Raw genomic sequence first — 12802 nt, forward strand, 5'->3', positions numbered from 1 at the left:
GCTCCTTCCCGCCTCTATTTCTGTCCTCTCTTCCCGCCCTCCCCTCCATTCTTTTTTTGAGACAGGGTCACACTTATCCAGGCCGGCCACAAAGCTGCTATGCAGCGGAGGATGACTCTGAACTGCTGTCTTGAGACCTAACATTGTCCTACCTCCATCTTCCTTGAATGCTGGGATTCAAGGCCGTCATGCCTGGCTGAGCAGTGAGTGCTCTTAACTGCTGCGCCATCTCTATTTAGTGTGTGTATGTGTGTGACACAGAGGTCAGAGACAACTTTCACCAAGGGGGTCCTGGGGATTGAACTCAGGCTGTCAGGCTTGGTAGGAAGCACTTTTACCTACTGACCTATCTCCCTGCCCTATTTTTTTTCTGTTGCTGTTGTTGTTTGTTTTGTTTGTTTCTGTCCTCTCTTCCCGCCCTCCCCTCCATTCTTTCTGAGACAGGGTCACACTTACCCAGGCCGGCCACAAAGCTGCTATGCAGCGGAGGATGACTGTGAACTGCTGTCTTGAGACCTAACATTGTCCTACCTCCATCTTCCTTGAATGCTGGGATTCAAGGCCGTCATGCCTGGCTGAGCAGTGAGTGCTCTTAACTGCTGCGCCATCTCTATTTAGTGTGTGTATGTGTGTGGTTCTATAATATATTTTATTTACTGGGTGTGGTAGCATGTGCCCTTAAATCCAGCACTCGGGAGGCACAGGCAGGTGGATCTCTGTGAGACTAAGGCCAGCCTGGGCTACGGGGAGACCCTGTCTCAGACAATGGAAATTTTGATTCATTTTTATTGCCCATGGAGGGCAGAAGAGGGCATCTGATCCCCTGGAACTGGAGTTAGGGACTGTTGTTGGTGGCCATGTAGGTGCTGGGAATCAAAACTGGGTCCTCTACAAGAGCAGTCAGTGCTCTTAACCACTGAGCTATCTCTCCAGCCCCTGTTTTTCACTTTTGAGACAAGATTTTACTCTGTAGCCTGTGCTGTCCTGGAACCCACTGTAGACTAGGCTGACCTGGAACTTGTGTTGATTTTGTCTTCCAGGTGCTGAGATTTCAAGTGCCCCCGCCCCCAACTAGATTACTTTCTATATTCCGATATTATTTGGAGCTCAATTGAGACCAATGTTTATACGCAGTATTTATAACTGGTGTTCAGCCGTTTTGTTTTCTTAGCCGAGTGTTAACAGCACCTTGATGAGAATCAAGGTTCTCTGGCAAAGCTGGCCTTTTACACAGTCAGTCCAGTAGAGGGTGCCCTCAGCAAGGAGAGGAAAGCAGAGTCCAGGGCTGGAATTCAGTTTCCCCATCCCAGGAGATTGACAGCACCGCTCCAAGGAGATGCAGGTTGAGGTCACAGTGGGGGAAATTTTGGGGTGGAAAATTTCCTTCCTTCCTTTCTTCCTGCCTTCCTTTTTGGTTTTTATTTTGGAAATAGGGTCACATTTTGCTTTGGTTTGGGCTTTTTTTTTTTTTTTTTTTTTTTTTTGACTGGGTCTCCTTGTAGCCCAGCTGGCCTGGAATTTGATCAGGCTGGCCTCAATCTGACAGAGTCCACTTGCCTCTGCCTCCTGAGCGCTGAGATCAAAGGCGAGGGCCACCATGCCCATCTGTTTTTGTTTTGGGGACAGGGTCTCACTGTGTAGCCCTTTCTGACCTGGAACTTGCTGGGTAGTTCAGGCTGGCCTTGAACTCACAGAGATCTGCCTGCCTCCAAGCCCAGCTCTTTGGTGGTAATTTCATGTGGATCAACAATACATTCACATGACCGGAAAACAAACACAAACCAAAAGTAAATAATAAAGTCTCTCTCCCATCCTTCCACCCTGGCTCTCTCTTCACTTTCAGCAAGTTACCGCTCTTATTTTTCTCACGGGTGCCTTTCCAGAGGTTTTAACGCACAAATAAACAGGGAGGAATATTTTTTTATAGTCTTCCCCCTTTGCCCCGGATAGGGTTGCTCCGACCACTCTACTGTGTAGCTGGTATCGTGGTAGCCTTAGAACATACCACTCTACTGTGTAGCTGGTATCGTGGTAGCCTTAGAACATTCCATATCAGTGTATGGCCCTCCTTCCTTCTTTCTTTAATTTTCTTTTGTTTTGTTTTGTTTTTGAGACAGGGTCTCACTATGTAGCCTGGAACTTGCTATGTAGACCAGGCTGGCCTCAAAGTCAGAGATTGCCTGCCTCTGCCTCTGTGTGGCACTATGTTTGCCTCTTAAAAATTTTTTATTATGGGGCTGGAGAGATGGCTCAGTAGTTAAGAACACTGGTTGTTCTTGCAGAAGACCTGGGTTCAAATCCCAGCACCCACATGGCAGCTAACAACTGTCCCCAGTTCCAGGGGATCCGACAGCCTCTTCTGACCTCCGCAGGCATTGCACGACACGGGTGTACTTACCTACATGCAGGCAATACACACATACACATAAAAAATAATAATAAATAAAAATTTAAAAACTTATTACATTTATTTATTTATTTACCTACTTAAGTGTGGGCACATGCATTTGATGTACATGTGTGAAGGTCAGAGGACACATTGCAGGAGTCTGCTCGTTCCTTCTGTCATGTGGGTTCCACGGACCGAACTCAGGTTGCCAAGCTTGGTGGCAGGCTACTTTGCCCACTGACCCATCTCGCCAGCCCCTCTTCCGTTACAGTTGCTGTTTCTTCCTACCACACACTCCTCATCTGTCGTTCATTGGGTCCCCTCCTGGTCACCCTTCAGTTGTTGGGAATAAAGTAGCAAGCTTGGATACACTTTACAGCATATACACAATGTCAGCAGCCAGGAGAGACACAACTCCCAGCTGCCTCTCTCAGTAGCCTGAGGGGTTCCCCCAAATCTTTTAGAGAACTTGACTTGGGCCAGATCAGGATTTGTGGCTTTGACACTGAAAAGAATTTCAGGACTACAATGAAGCAGAGTTGGGGGTTATTAAAGATACTTTTTTGTTTTTTGGTCTTTTTGAGACAGGGTCTCCCTGTAGCCCCAGCTGTCCTAGAACTCACTATGTAGACCAGGCTGGCCTTGAACTCACAGAGAGATCCGCCTGCCTCTGCCTCCTACGTGCTGGGATTAAAGGCACACGTCACCACCTTGTCCAGCAACCTTTTTCTTTCCTATCTTTTTTCTTTCTTTCTGAGACAGGGTATTCTGGATCCCAGGATGGTCTTAAACATGTTACGTAGCAGAAGATGACATTGAACTTCTGATCTTTCTCCACCCCCCAACTTCTGGGATACAGGTGTCATTACTGAATCTTGTAACAGTGCTGGGAATTTAACCCAGGGCTTTGTGCAAGCTAGGCAAACACTTTAGTAACTGAGCTATATGTCCAGCATCCCTCCCCACATTTCTTTTAGAGACAAGAGCTCACTCTGTGTAGCTTAGGCTGACCTCAAACTCCCAATCTTCTGGCCTCAGCCTCTGGATAGAGTTATTCTTTAAAAAAAAGATTTATTGACTATTTTATTTAAATATTTAAGTATTCTATTTATTTTTATTTTATGTATATGAGCGTTGTGTCAGCAAATATTATGTGCAACACATACGTGGTGCCTATGGAGGCCAGAAGAAGGCATTGGATCCTCTGGAACTGTAGTTACAGGTGCTTGTCAGCCACCATGTTGGTGCTGGGAACTGAACCTGGGTTCTCTGCAAGAGCAGCAAATGCTCTTAACTGCTGAGTCATCTCTCCATCCCAAGATTTCTTTTTATTTCATGTGCATGAGTGTTTTACTTGCATGTATGTGTGTGTATCATGTGTGTGCCTGAGGGCTGAGGAGACCAGAAAAAGGTGTCAGACCCCCCTGGAACTGGAGTTACAGATGGCTATGAGCTGCCATGTGGTGCTGGGAACAGAATTTGGGTCCTCTGCAAGAACAGCAAGTGCTCTTAACTACTGAGCTATCTTTGCAGCCTCTAGAGTTATTTTTAAAGTATCTCAGTCTTAAAGTCTCTCGGTCTTGGTTTGCTTTGTCTTGTTAGGGGTGAGGCTGGGTATCTGTGCATGTGTTGAAGCCATATGAAGGCCTGGCCTGGGGGTACACAGCTGTAATCCTTAACTTATGTGGTAGAGGTAGGAGGATCAGGAGTACAGTGTCATCCACTGTTACACAGTGAGTTGAAGACCAGCCTGAGCTACATGAGACTCTGTCTTGAACAAACAAACCAAAGAAAGGGGAGGCGCATGCTCAGAAGATGGTTCAGTCAGTAAAGTACTTGCCATGCAGGCATGAGGACCTCAAGTCAATCCCAGAACCAACATTTTTATTTGATGTGTATGAATGTGTGGCCTGCATGTGTGTAAGTGCACCTGTGTCATGTAGTGCCAACAGAGAACAGAGAGGCTGTCGGATCCCCTGGAACTGGAGTTATGGACAGTTGTTAGCCACCATGTGGGTGCTGGGATTTGAACCCAGATCCTCTGCAAGAACAACCAGTGTTCTTAACCACTGAGCTATCTCTCCAGAACCAACATTTTTAAAGCCCCAGGTAGACCATGGTTATAGTCCTATCTCTGGGGAGGCCAGGGTGACAGAGCCAGTCAGACCTCTGGGGCTCTTCGGCCAGCCTATCCTAAGGGGTTAGCTCCAGGCCAGTGAGACGCCTGACAAAACACAAGTGGAAGGCACCTAAGGTTGCTTTCTGGCCTCCACATACATGCATGAACAGACAAAAGTGGAAGGCACCTAAGGTTGCTTTCTGGCCTCCACATACATGCATGAACACACACACACACACACACACACACACACACAGAGCCATCAGACCTTTCTGGTCAGATCTTGTGCCTATCTGTGTGTGTGTGTGTGTGTGTGTGTGTCCAGAAGAAGGCGTTGGATCCCCTGGAGCTGGAGTTCTAGGCAATTGGGAGTCACCCAGTGTGGGTGCTGGGAACCAAACTCCAGGTCCTCTGCAAGACCAATAAATGCTCTTAACCCTGAGCATCTCTCCAGCTCCCTTTTCCTTTGTATTTTTTAGTTGTTTGAGACAAGGTCTCACTATGTAGCCCTGACTGGTAGACCAGGCTAGCCTCAAACTCAGAGCTCAGCTTGCCTCTGCCTCCCCAGCCCCAACAATGACCTCTTTTGATGTCTGTGTTTGCTTACATGCATCATTTCAATTAAAGTTGAAGGCACCTGGGGAGGCTGGTTATGCTGTTCTGACATCAGACATCAGAGGGGACAGTACTTCCAGAGGGGTTTGAAGGTTTGCTTGTGGCCTGGGGCCAACACCCACCTGCTAGGTGCAGTTCAAGAACTGAGCCGTCAGTGTCTGCCTTTCCCCTCCTGCACCATAGCTGGGTGAGGAGTGAATGAATGACTGACTCCTGACAGAGCCAGGGAAGACCTCCTGAGTCAGCTCTTGCTCCAGAGCCTGAGGGAACACATGAGTGCAGACAGCCAGGCTTCAGAGTCAACAGGGATCACACGTCAGCCCCCTTCCAACTCAAATGCTTCCTGCCTTCCAATTCCTCCCACCCAGAATCCCCAGAGCACACACTGGGATGGCCAGCCTGGCTCATCTGACTTGCTAAGTTAAGTCGGCCACTCGGGGGTCCCCCGGGGGAGCTCTGCAGTCAGCCCACTGGCCGGGAGACGGGGGTGGAAAGAGGGAAGAGGGAATAAAAAGGAGGAGAAAGAGTGGACAGGGTCGAGGAGGATGGAGGGGAGGAGGAACGGTAGAGAGGGTGGAGAAGGGGGAAGGAAGGAGGGGAGGAGGAGGAAGGGTGGAGGAGGGCGGAAGAAGGAAGGGAGGAGGAAGGGTAGAGAGGGTGGAGGAGGGGAGAAGGAAGGAGGGAAGGAGGAGGAAGAGCAGAGGGAGATGGCCTTGGGGAGGAGGGAGAAGGGGTTTCATAAAGAGGAGAGGGGAAGAGGGCAGACAAGGATAGGGGCCGAGGAGAGGAGGAAGGGTTAGGGAAGGACAGGGCAGGAGGACGGGAGACAGGGAAGGAGGAAGGGGAGATTAGAGAACAGAGAAGGTGGGGGGAGGAGAGGGGCTGGGGCGCAGGAAACCCGGAGGGAGAGAGGAGCGAGCCAGCCGGGCGGGGAGCAGAGGGAGGACGCGAAGAGCCCCGCCTCCCGCCCTCCGCGGGGTTGCGCAACCCGCCCAGGCTGCGGTTGGTCGCTGGAGGTGCGAGACGCCCCACCCCCGCGTCTGGCGACCAATGGCGAAGGTGGGCGTGACAAACTCGTCTCGAGAGACCAATGGCAGCGGAGGGGCGTGGCCTGCCGCGGACTGGGGTCCAGGCGCGCGCTCGGGCTCCGCAGTAGCCGCGGGCACCGCTCTGGGCTTCGCGTCTCTCCGCGTCTGCGCCGCCTTCGCCGCAGCCCGCTCGCCCTCGGCGCCCGCCGGATCCTCGCAGCTCGCCCGGGGCGCGCTCGGTGGCCGCGAGCAGAGTCCTCGCCGCCGCCATGGCCACGAAGATTGATAAGGAGGCGTGCCGCGAGGCGTACAACCTGGTGCGCGACGACGGCTCGGCAGTCATCTGGTGAGCAGCGCAGGCGGGTCGGCGCCCCGGGGACCCGCGGCCGACGGAGGGGCATCCGGCTGCGCGCTCCCCGCGTCCCGGGACGGCGCGGGCCTCCCGGCCTGCGGGAGTGTCCGGCGGGCGCTGCGCCCTCCACCAGCCCTCACGTGTGTCTTTTTCTTCCTCCAACCCAAAGGGTGACTTTTAAATACGACGGCGCCACCATCGTCCCCGGCGAGCAGGGAGCGGACTATCAGCACTTCATCCAGCAGTGCACAGGTAGGTCGATCGCGACCTTTGGGGAGGGGGTAGGCACCCTGGGGAGGGGGCTGGTGGTCGTCCTGGGCGCATGTGCTGCTGCTGGGCATTGCAACAGCACCGGATCACCAGATCTGGGCTTTGGTTCTTGGAGACAGGGCCTCCAGTGCCCGCCATCCTCTTGCCTCAGCCTCCGAGTGACTGGGTGACAGGCCATGCCAGGCTCAGACCTGAGCTGGGTAAAGTCTCATTAAAAGCCCCCATGGACATCAAGGGCAGCAGCAGTGACCATCTGGGAGTCCTCCTGGCTGGCAGCCGGCTTTCCACCCCCTGTGGTTCACTGTGTTTCCAGGTCAGCTGTGTAGTTCAGACTCCGGGGTCCAACCTTGCCCACCATCCTCCCTGATTGGTCAGTGAGAGAAAAACTACCCCCTGGGGGATTTTTACCGGAGGAACAACGGGCCCCACCCTCCTTTCTCCCTCCTTCATTGTCCCTGTGTGGTTCTGCACAGGCTTTTCAGTTTGAAGAATTCTGAGCCAGATACAAAAGTGTGGGCATAACATTTATACCTGATTCTCAGAAGGAGGCGGACACCGGACAAGGTTGGGGTGGATGGTCTCTGGATGGGGTGGGGCATGGCGATGGCTCTGGGAGCTGAAATAGCCCATGTCTTGGTGTGATTGGGATCTTCAGGTGTGTGACTTACTGAAAGATTATCACATCAGAAACTCAAGATTTGTGTGTGTTTGAAGCTTCCTGGGGCCTGTGGACCACGGAAGCAAGAACACGTGGCCCGGGTGGCCCGGGTGGCCACTGACCCTCATAGAGGCAGACGACTCTGATCAGACCCTTTGAAGGAGCTGGTGTGATGATGCACTCAGGTCATCTCAGCACCCAGTAGAGGCAGGAGGGTGGAGAGTTAGAGGCCAGTCTGGGCTGTACTATACATCCTGTCGCCCCCACCTTCCGAAACAACACCCTTTAAAGCCGTTGGAGACTGAAGACTGTGTGTACTGGTGCCCTCTGTTGTCTTAAGCTTTCCAACCAACTTCAGACAAAGGCAGGTAATCCTGAGGTTAGGGCATGGACTCTGAGCCAGATGGCTGTGAGTTCAAATCCCTAGGGGACTGCTTCCCAGCTGGGAGGGCTGAGAACCTGTCACTCTGGGAACCACAGTTACTCATCATCTGTTACCTGTCATCACTTGGGGCTGCTAATTGTTACAGTGCTCAGAACAGTGCCTGTCCGACCACAGGGTCATTGTTGAAATAAAGACAAAGCCAAGACAGAGGTCATGTGACTTTTTAACTCCTTCCTTCCCTTCTTTCCTCCCTTCCCTCCTTCCTTTTTACCATTTTTATCCTTTTTATGGAGCCCAGGATGCTAGGCAAACATTTTACCACTAAGCCACATCCCCAGACTTTTTTTTTTTTTTGAGACAGAGTCTCAGTATGTAGTTGTGACTGGTGGCCTGGAACTCTCTAGTAGACTAGGCTGACCTCAAATTTACAGAGATCCACCTGCCTCTGCCTCCTGAAGTGCTGGGACTAAAGGCGCATGCCCGGCTATAACTGCTTTCTTAATTGAATTATCTTTTACATTTAGTTCAACTAAAAGGATATTTATGAAGCATCTACTTTGTGCTGGGTAATATTAAGATCAGTGTGTGTGTGTGTGTGTGTGTGTGTGAAGTGTTTGGCCAGCTAAAATTTCTCCTGGGAATTACTGCTAGACCCATGTATTCATTGCTTTTGTAAATAATTCACTTAGAACATCAGAGTCATAGAGAGTAACTCAGGGCTGTGGTGTGGAGTCAGCATTCAGGCCTCTGACTCAGGAGCCCTGTCTCGCCTGCTCTCTTCATGCTGCTGCGGCAAATCCTTCGCTAGCTGGACAAGTGCAGGCTCAACTTTCCCCAGAGTTGGTGCACACATCAGCAGATTCGCCTTGTAGACTCTGAGGCTGGGCCCTGCAGGCCCACTTCCCTCCCCATTGCATTCAGCTCTCCTCCTGTGGGTCACCCAGAGCCCTCCCCCAATAGCCATCCTGACTATTGTTTTCTCCACGGAGCTGGAGAAGGTGACCAAGGAAGCCTGAGCATCCTGCCGGTGGATTCCTAACCAGTGCTCCCAGCTGTTGGGCCTCTGGCCTGGCCTGGCCCTGGTGGCTGTTAGCGGGACATTTCCTTCCTCTGGCGGGCTGTGGCTTTCTGCTCAGCCCTGTCTTGTCTCACCCTCTACAAGGATGGGATTGCGAGCGTCTGGCTGGTGAGCTAAAAATGCTTTGTAGGCTGCTTGTGGGTCCTTGTGAATGGGCTGTGGGATCTGGGCTCATCTGCTGCAGCTGCAGTCTGCCTTCTCTCCCCAGCCATCTGGGACAGCGTACATATGGTTCTTTGCCACATCTGCTCTCTGTCCCTCCCCTGCTGGGTCCTCCTGAGCCAGGGACCCAATACTCAGCATTGGTAATGGTTACCTAGCTCTGGGCTTGACCTGCTGCATGTCAGCATGCCTCTAAGGATTGCAAAGCAAGGCCCAGAGAGAGATTAAGTGACTTACCTGTCACCACCCAGCTAGGAAGTGACAGAGCAGGGACTGGGCCCTGGGCCCATGCTCTTGGCCCTGAGGAAGTGGTTTAGGGTCTCATCCCTTCTGGTTTGCAGACTAGAAGGGTGTGTTTGCTTACTGGTGATGTAGGGAGAGCCCTAAGTCCCTGCCTGTCTGGCAGACCTAAGAAAGGCTTCTTGTCTTTCTTTTCTAGACATCTCTGAGGTGTGCAGAGCCTCACCCCACTCTACCACTGTTTCTTAGGGAATTACTTATTCCCGTAGAACAACTATATAATTATTTTATGAAATTATTTCCATTCCCGTGGCTCTGGGGTGACACTTCCATCCTGAAACTCAGTGTGTGCTCAGCTCAACTCATAGTAGGCCCGCTCTCAGCCATGTGTGTTTTGAACTTCTGGCCTGAGTACACTTGCAGTAGCTGCTTAATCCATGAGGATTGGGCTGTGCCGACAATCATGGGGTCAGAGTGGGTACCTGGAGCAGGTGAGCTGCCCATCTGGTGACCCTTTTGTCATAGAGGGGTCAGCAAGAGTGTGGGACACAGTAAGCATTTTTCAAGTGTTGGACACTAGGATTAGCATTTGGCAGTCAGGGGGTGGGGTGCAGATGATGGAGAAGTAGAGTGCATGTTTGGAGCAACAGAATGGTTGGGGGTGAGAAGATGGGAGCTGAGCTGGGCTAAGGGCTTTGGGGACCCCAGAGAGGTGTCAAGTGGGAGTCAAGTGGCATCAAAGTTCAGCCCACAGAGGTCTAGGGGCCTCTTGCCAACCAGACAGGATGCTCCATCCACCGACAGCTGTACAGGGCTTCACAGGTCTCATGTGGGTGACAGGCTGTTTTGCACATTTTGGCTATGCATTTTATAGATAACATGAGATTCTGGGATTCTTTTGAGACTGTAGCCCCAGCTGGCCTCAAACTCACTATGTAGACCAGGCTGGCCTCCAACTCTCAGAGATCCCACCAGCCTCTGCCTCCCGAGTGCTGGGATTAAAGGTGTGCACCTCCACATGTGGTTAGGATTCTTTTTGTATGTGTGCACGGATGTGTGTGTGTGTGTGTGTGTGTGTGTGTGTGTGTGTGTGTGAGGCTAGAGGTCAATGTCAGGTGTCTTCATCACTCTGCCTTCTTAGTTATTTTATATTCATTATTTATGTGTGATGAACCCCCAGGTATACATGTGGAGGTCAGAGGACAGCTCATGGGAGTCAGTTCTCTCCTTTCCCTGTGTGTGTTCCAGGGATCAAACTCACTCTTACCTACTGAGCCATGTTCCAGCCTTCTACCTTGTTATTTTTGTTTTGTTTTGTGTGTTTCTTTTTATTCTAAATTTTATGTATATGAGTGCATTTCCTGCATGTATGTAAGTGCACCTATGTCATGAAGTGCCCACAGAGGTCAGAAGAGGGCATTGGATCCCCTGGAACTGGAGTTACAGATGGTTAGCTGCCATGTGGGTGCTGGGAATGGAACCCCGGGTCTTCTGCAAGCAGTGCTCTTAACATCTGAGCATCTCTCCAGCCCCCAGACAGAGTTGTTTCTTTGTTGTTGTTGTTTTTTGTTTTTTTGGGTTTTTTTGGTCTTTTTGAGACGGTCTTCCTGTAACCACAACTGGCCTGGATTGGTTATGGAGACCAGGCTGGCCTCAAACTCACACAGAACCTGCCTCTGCCTCCCGAGTGCTGAGATTAAAGGTGTGTGCCACCATGCCCAGCTCCCAGATAGAGTTTCATCATTCAGAAATAATTTGTTCACTCTTAGAGCCGAGGTGTCGTGACACATGCCTTTTAAGTCTCAGCAGTTTGGGAGGCAGAGGTCATTGTGAGTTCAGACCAGCCAGCATTGCATAGTCAGATCCTGCCTTCCCCTTTTCCCCCTAGAAAGAAATCTGTTTATGCTCTCATTTACTCCGTTGTTCACCCATTCCTACACACAGAGAGCTACTCCATAGGTCACTTGTTCTGGGCACTGAGGGGACTTATCACAGCAGAGAAGGTCCAGCGATGGCTCAGCTGGTGTTGGTTTCCCTGGCGGACCACTGGCCCTGTTTTGTCTTTATTCTTGAAATATTTTTCTGTATGGATTTTCTGATCCAAAGCCTGGTCATCCTAGGGATGTTGGCCCACCCACCGCCCTGTCTACCTCCTCTTCCCCCTTTTTTTCCTCTGAGGACCCCTTTAGTGGAGCCTTTAAAACGGCTACATAGTATTCTGTCAATGCAACATTGTTCAACCAGCCCTCTCCTGGTGGACCCAAAGCCTCTGCAGCAGCATTTTCTGTTGGACACAATCCAGGCTCCTGGGAATGCATCCGGTGTTCTGCTGTGGATTGTAAAGCCTGTGTGAAAGAGCATGGATGAAGGAGCCTGCCTTACCTCTCACCTAAGCCGGGCCATGCTGTGTGACCTTGGACGGGCCAGCTAGATTCTGTTTCCACTCTGTGAGATGAGGTGATTGTAGGAGATAAAGTGACGCTGCAGCTTGCGGGCACTGTCTGGCATAGAGTAGACGCTCAGTAAATGTGGTTGGTGCTGGTCTGGCTCCATCTTGGGAGGTATCTGGCCCAGGCAGGCTGAAGTAAACTGGAAGTGTGGGGTGGTCTCTGAAGAAGGGCACTTCGGGAGGGTATCAGAGAGAAGGTTGATTGGCAGAGGTCCTGGGTGAAGGCTACAAGGGCAGGTGACGCTCCCATGGTGCTCTGGCCAGCCCACAGTGAATCTCTCATAGAGATGCAGGAATGGAAACTTGTTTGTCCTCTGGAGGGATGGCTCCTTTCTTCGTTTAAAAAAATATTTTATTATTTTTATTTTTATGTGTATGAGTGTATCGCCTGCATGTATGTGAGCGCACCCATGTCGTGCAATTCTGCGGAAGGTCAAAAGAGGGCATCGGATTCCCCTGGAACTGGAGTTAAGGATGGTTCATAGCTGCCATGTGGATGCTAGGAATCAAACCCGGGTCCTCTGCAAGAGCAGTCAGTGCACTTAAACGCCGAGCCATCTCTCCAGACCCTGGATGTCTCCTTTCAACACACTAATTCCTACCCAACCAATGTCATGCCTACTATCATATGACCTACATGTGGCCAATCAAAGCAAGCCGTCCCCCACTGCTAACTGATGAGCTCAAGGTTGGCTGCTCACATGACACAAGCTGATTGGACAGGGCTGGGACTTTGGACAGGGCTGTTGGAAAGAAAATCTTTCCCTGAGATTAAATGTGGAGGGAATAATGAAGGCCTGGGACTTGCGGGACCCACTGCCACTGCAGAGAACCTGTCTGACAAGTCTGGAGCAGGCAGAGGTCAGGTGTGGAGCCAGGTGGCTTACACCCTTGATCCAGCCACACATCCTGAGCCCACTGTGCTGCAGAGCCTAGAGCCCAGGCTCCCAGGTCTTAGGTTTTAGAATTAGCTCCTCTGTCTTTTTTCTTTTTCCCTCCCTCCATCCCTTCTATCTCTCTCTCTCTCTCTCTCTCTCTCTCTCTCTCTCTCTCTCTC

At 51.2% G+C, this 12802-nt stretch overlaps 1 protein-coding gene across 1 annotated transcript in view; it reads left to right on the top strand.

Moving 5' to 3' along the window:
- Positions 1 to 6271: 6271 nt before the first annotated feature.
- The window catches only part of Cotl1 (coactosin like F-actin binding protein 1), a 35608-nt gene continuing 29077 nt past the window's right edge, over positions 6272 to 12802 (top strand). The window contains exons 1-2 of the mRNA XM_008827906.3: positions 6272 to 6497; positions 6673 to 6755. Of these exons, the coding sequence (XP_008826128.1) occupies positions 6421 to 6497; positions 6673 to 6755 (160 nt within the window). The 5' untranslated portion in view covers positions 6272 to 6420. The remainder of the gene's footprint in view (positions 6498 to 6672; positions 6756 to 12802) is intronic.

The sequence above is a fragment of the Nannospalax galili genome, unplaced genomic scaffold (genome assembly GCF_000622305.1).
Source record: "Nannospalax galili isolate Female #2095 unplaced genomic scaffold, S.galili_v1.0 scaffold933, whole genome shotgun sequence".
NCBI lineage: Eukaryota > Metazoa > Chordata > Mammalia > Rodentia > Spalacidae > Nannospalax > Nannospalax galili.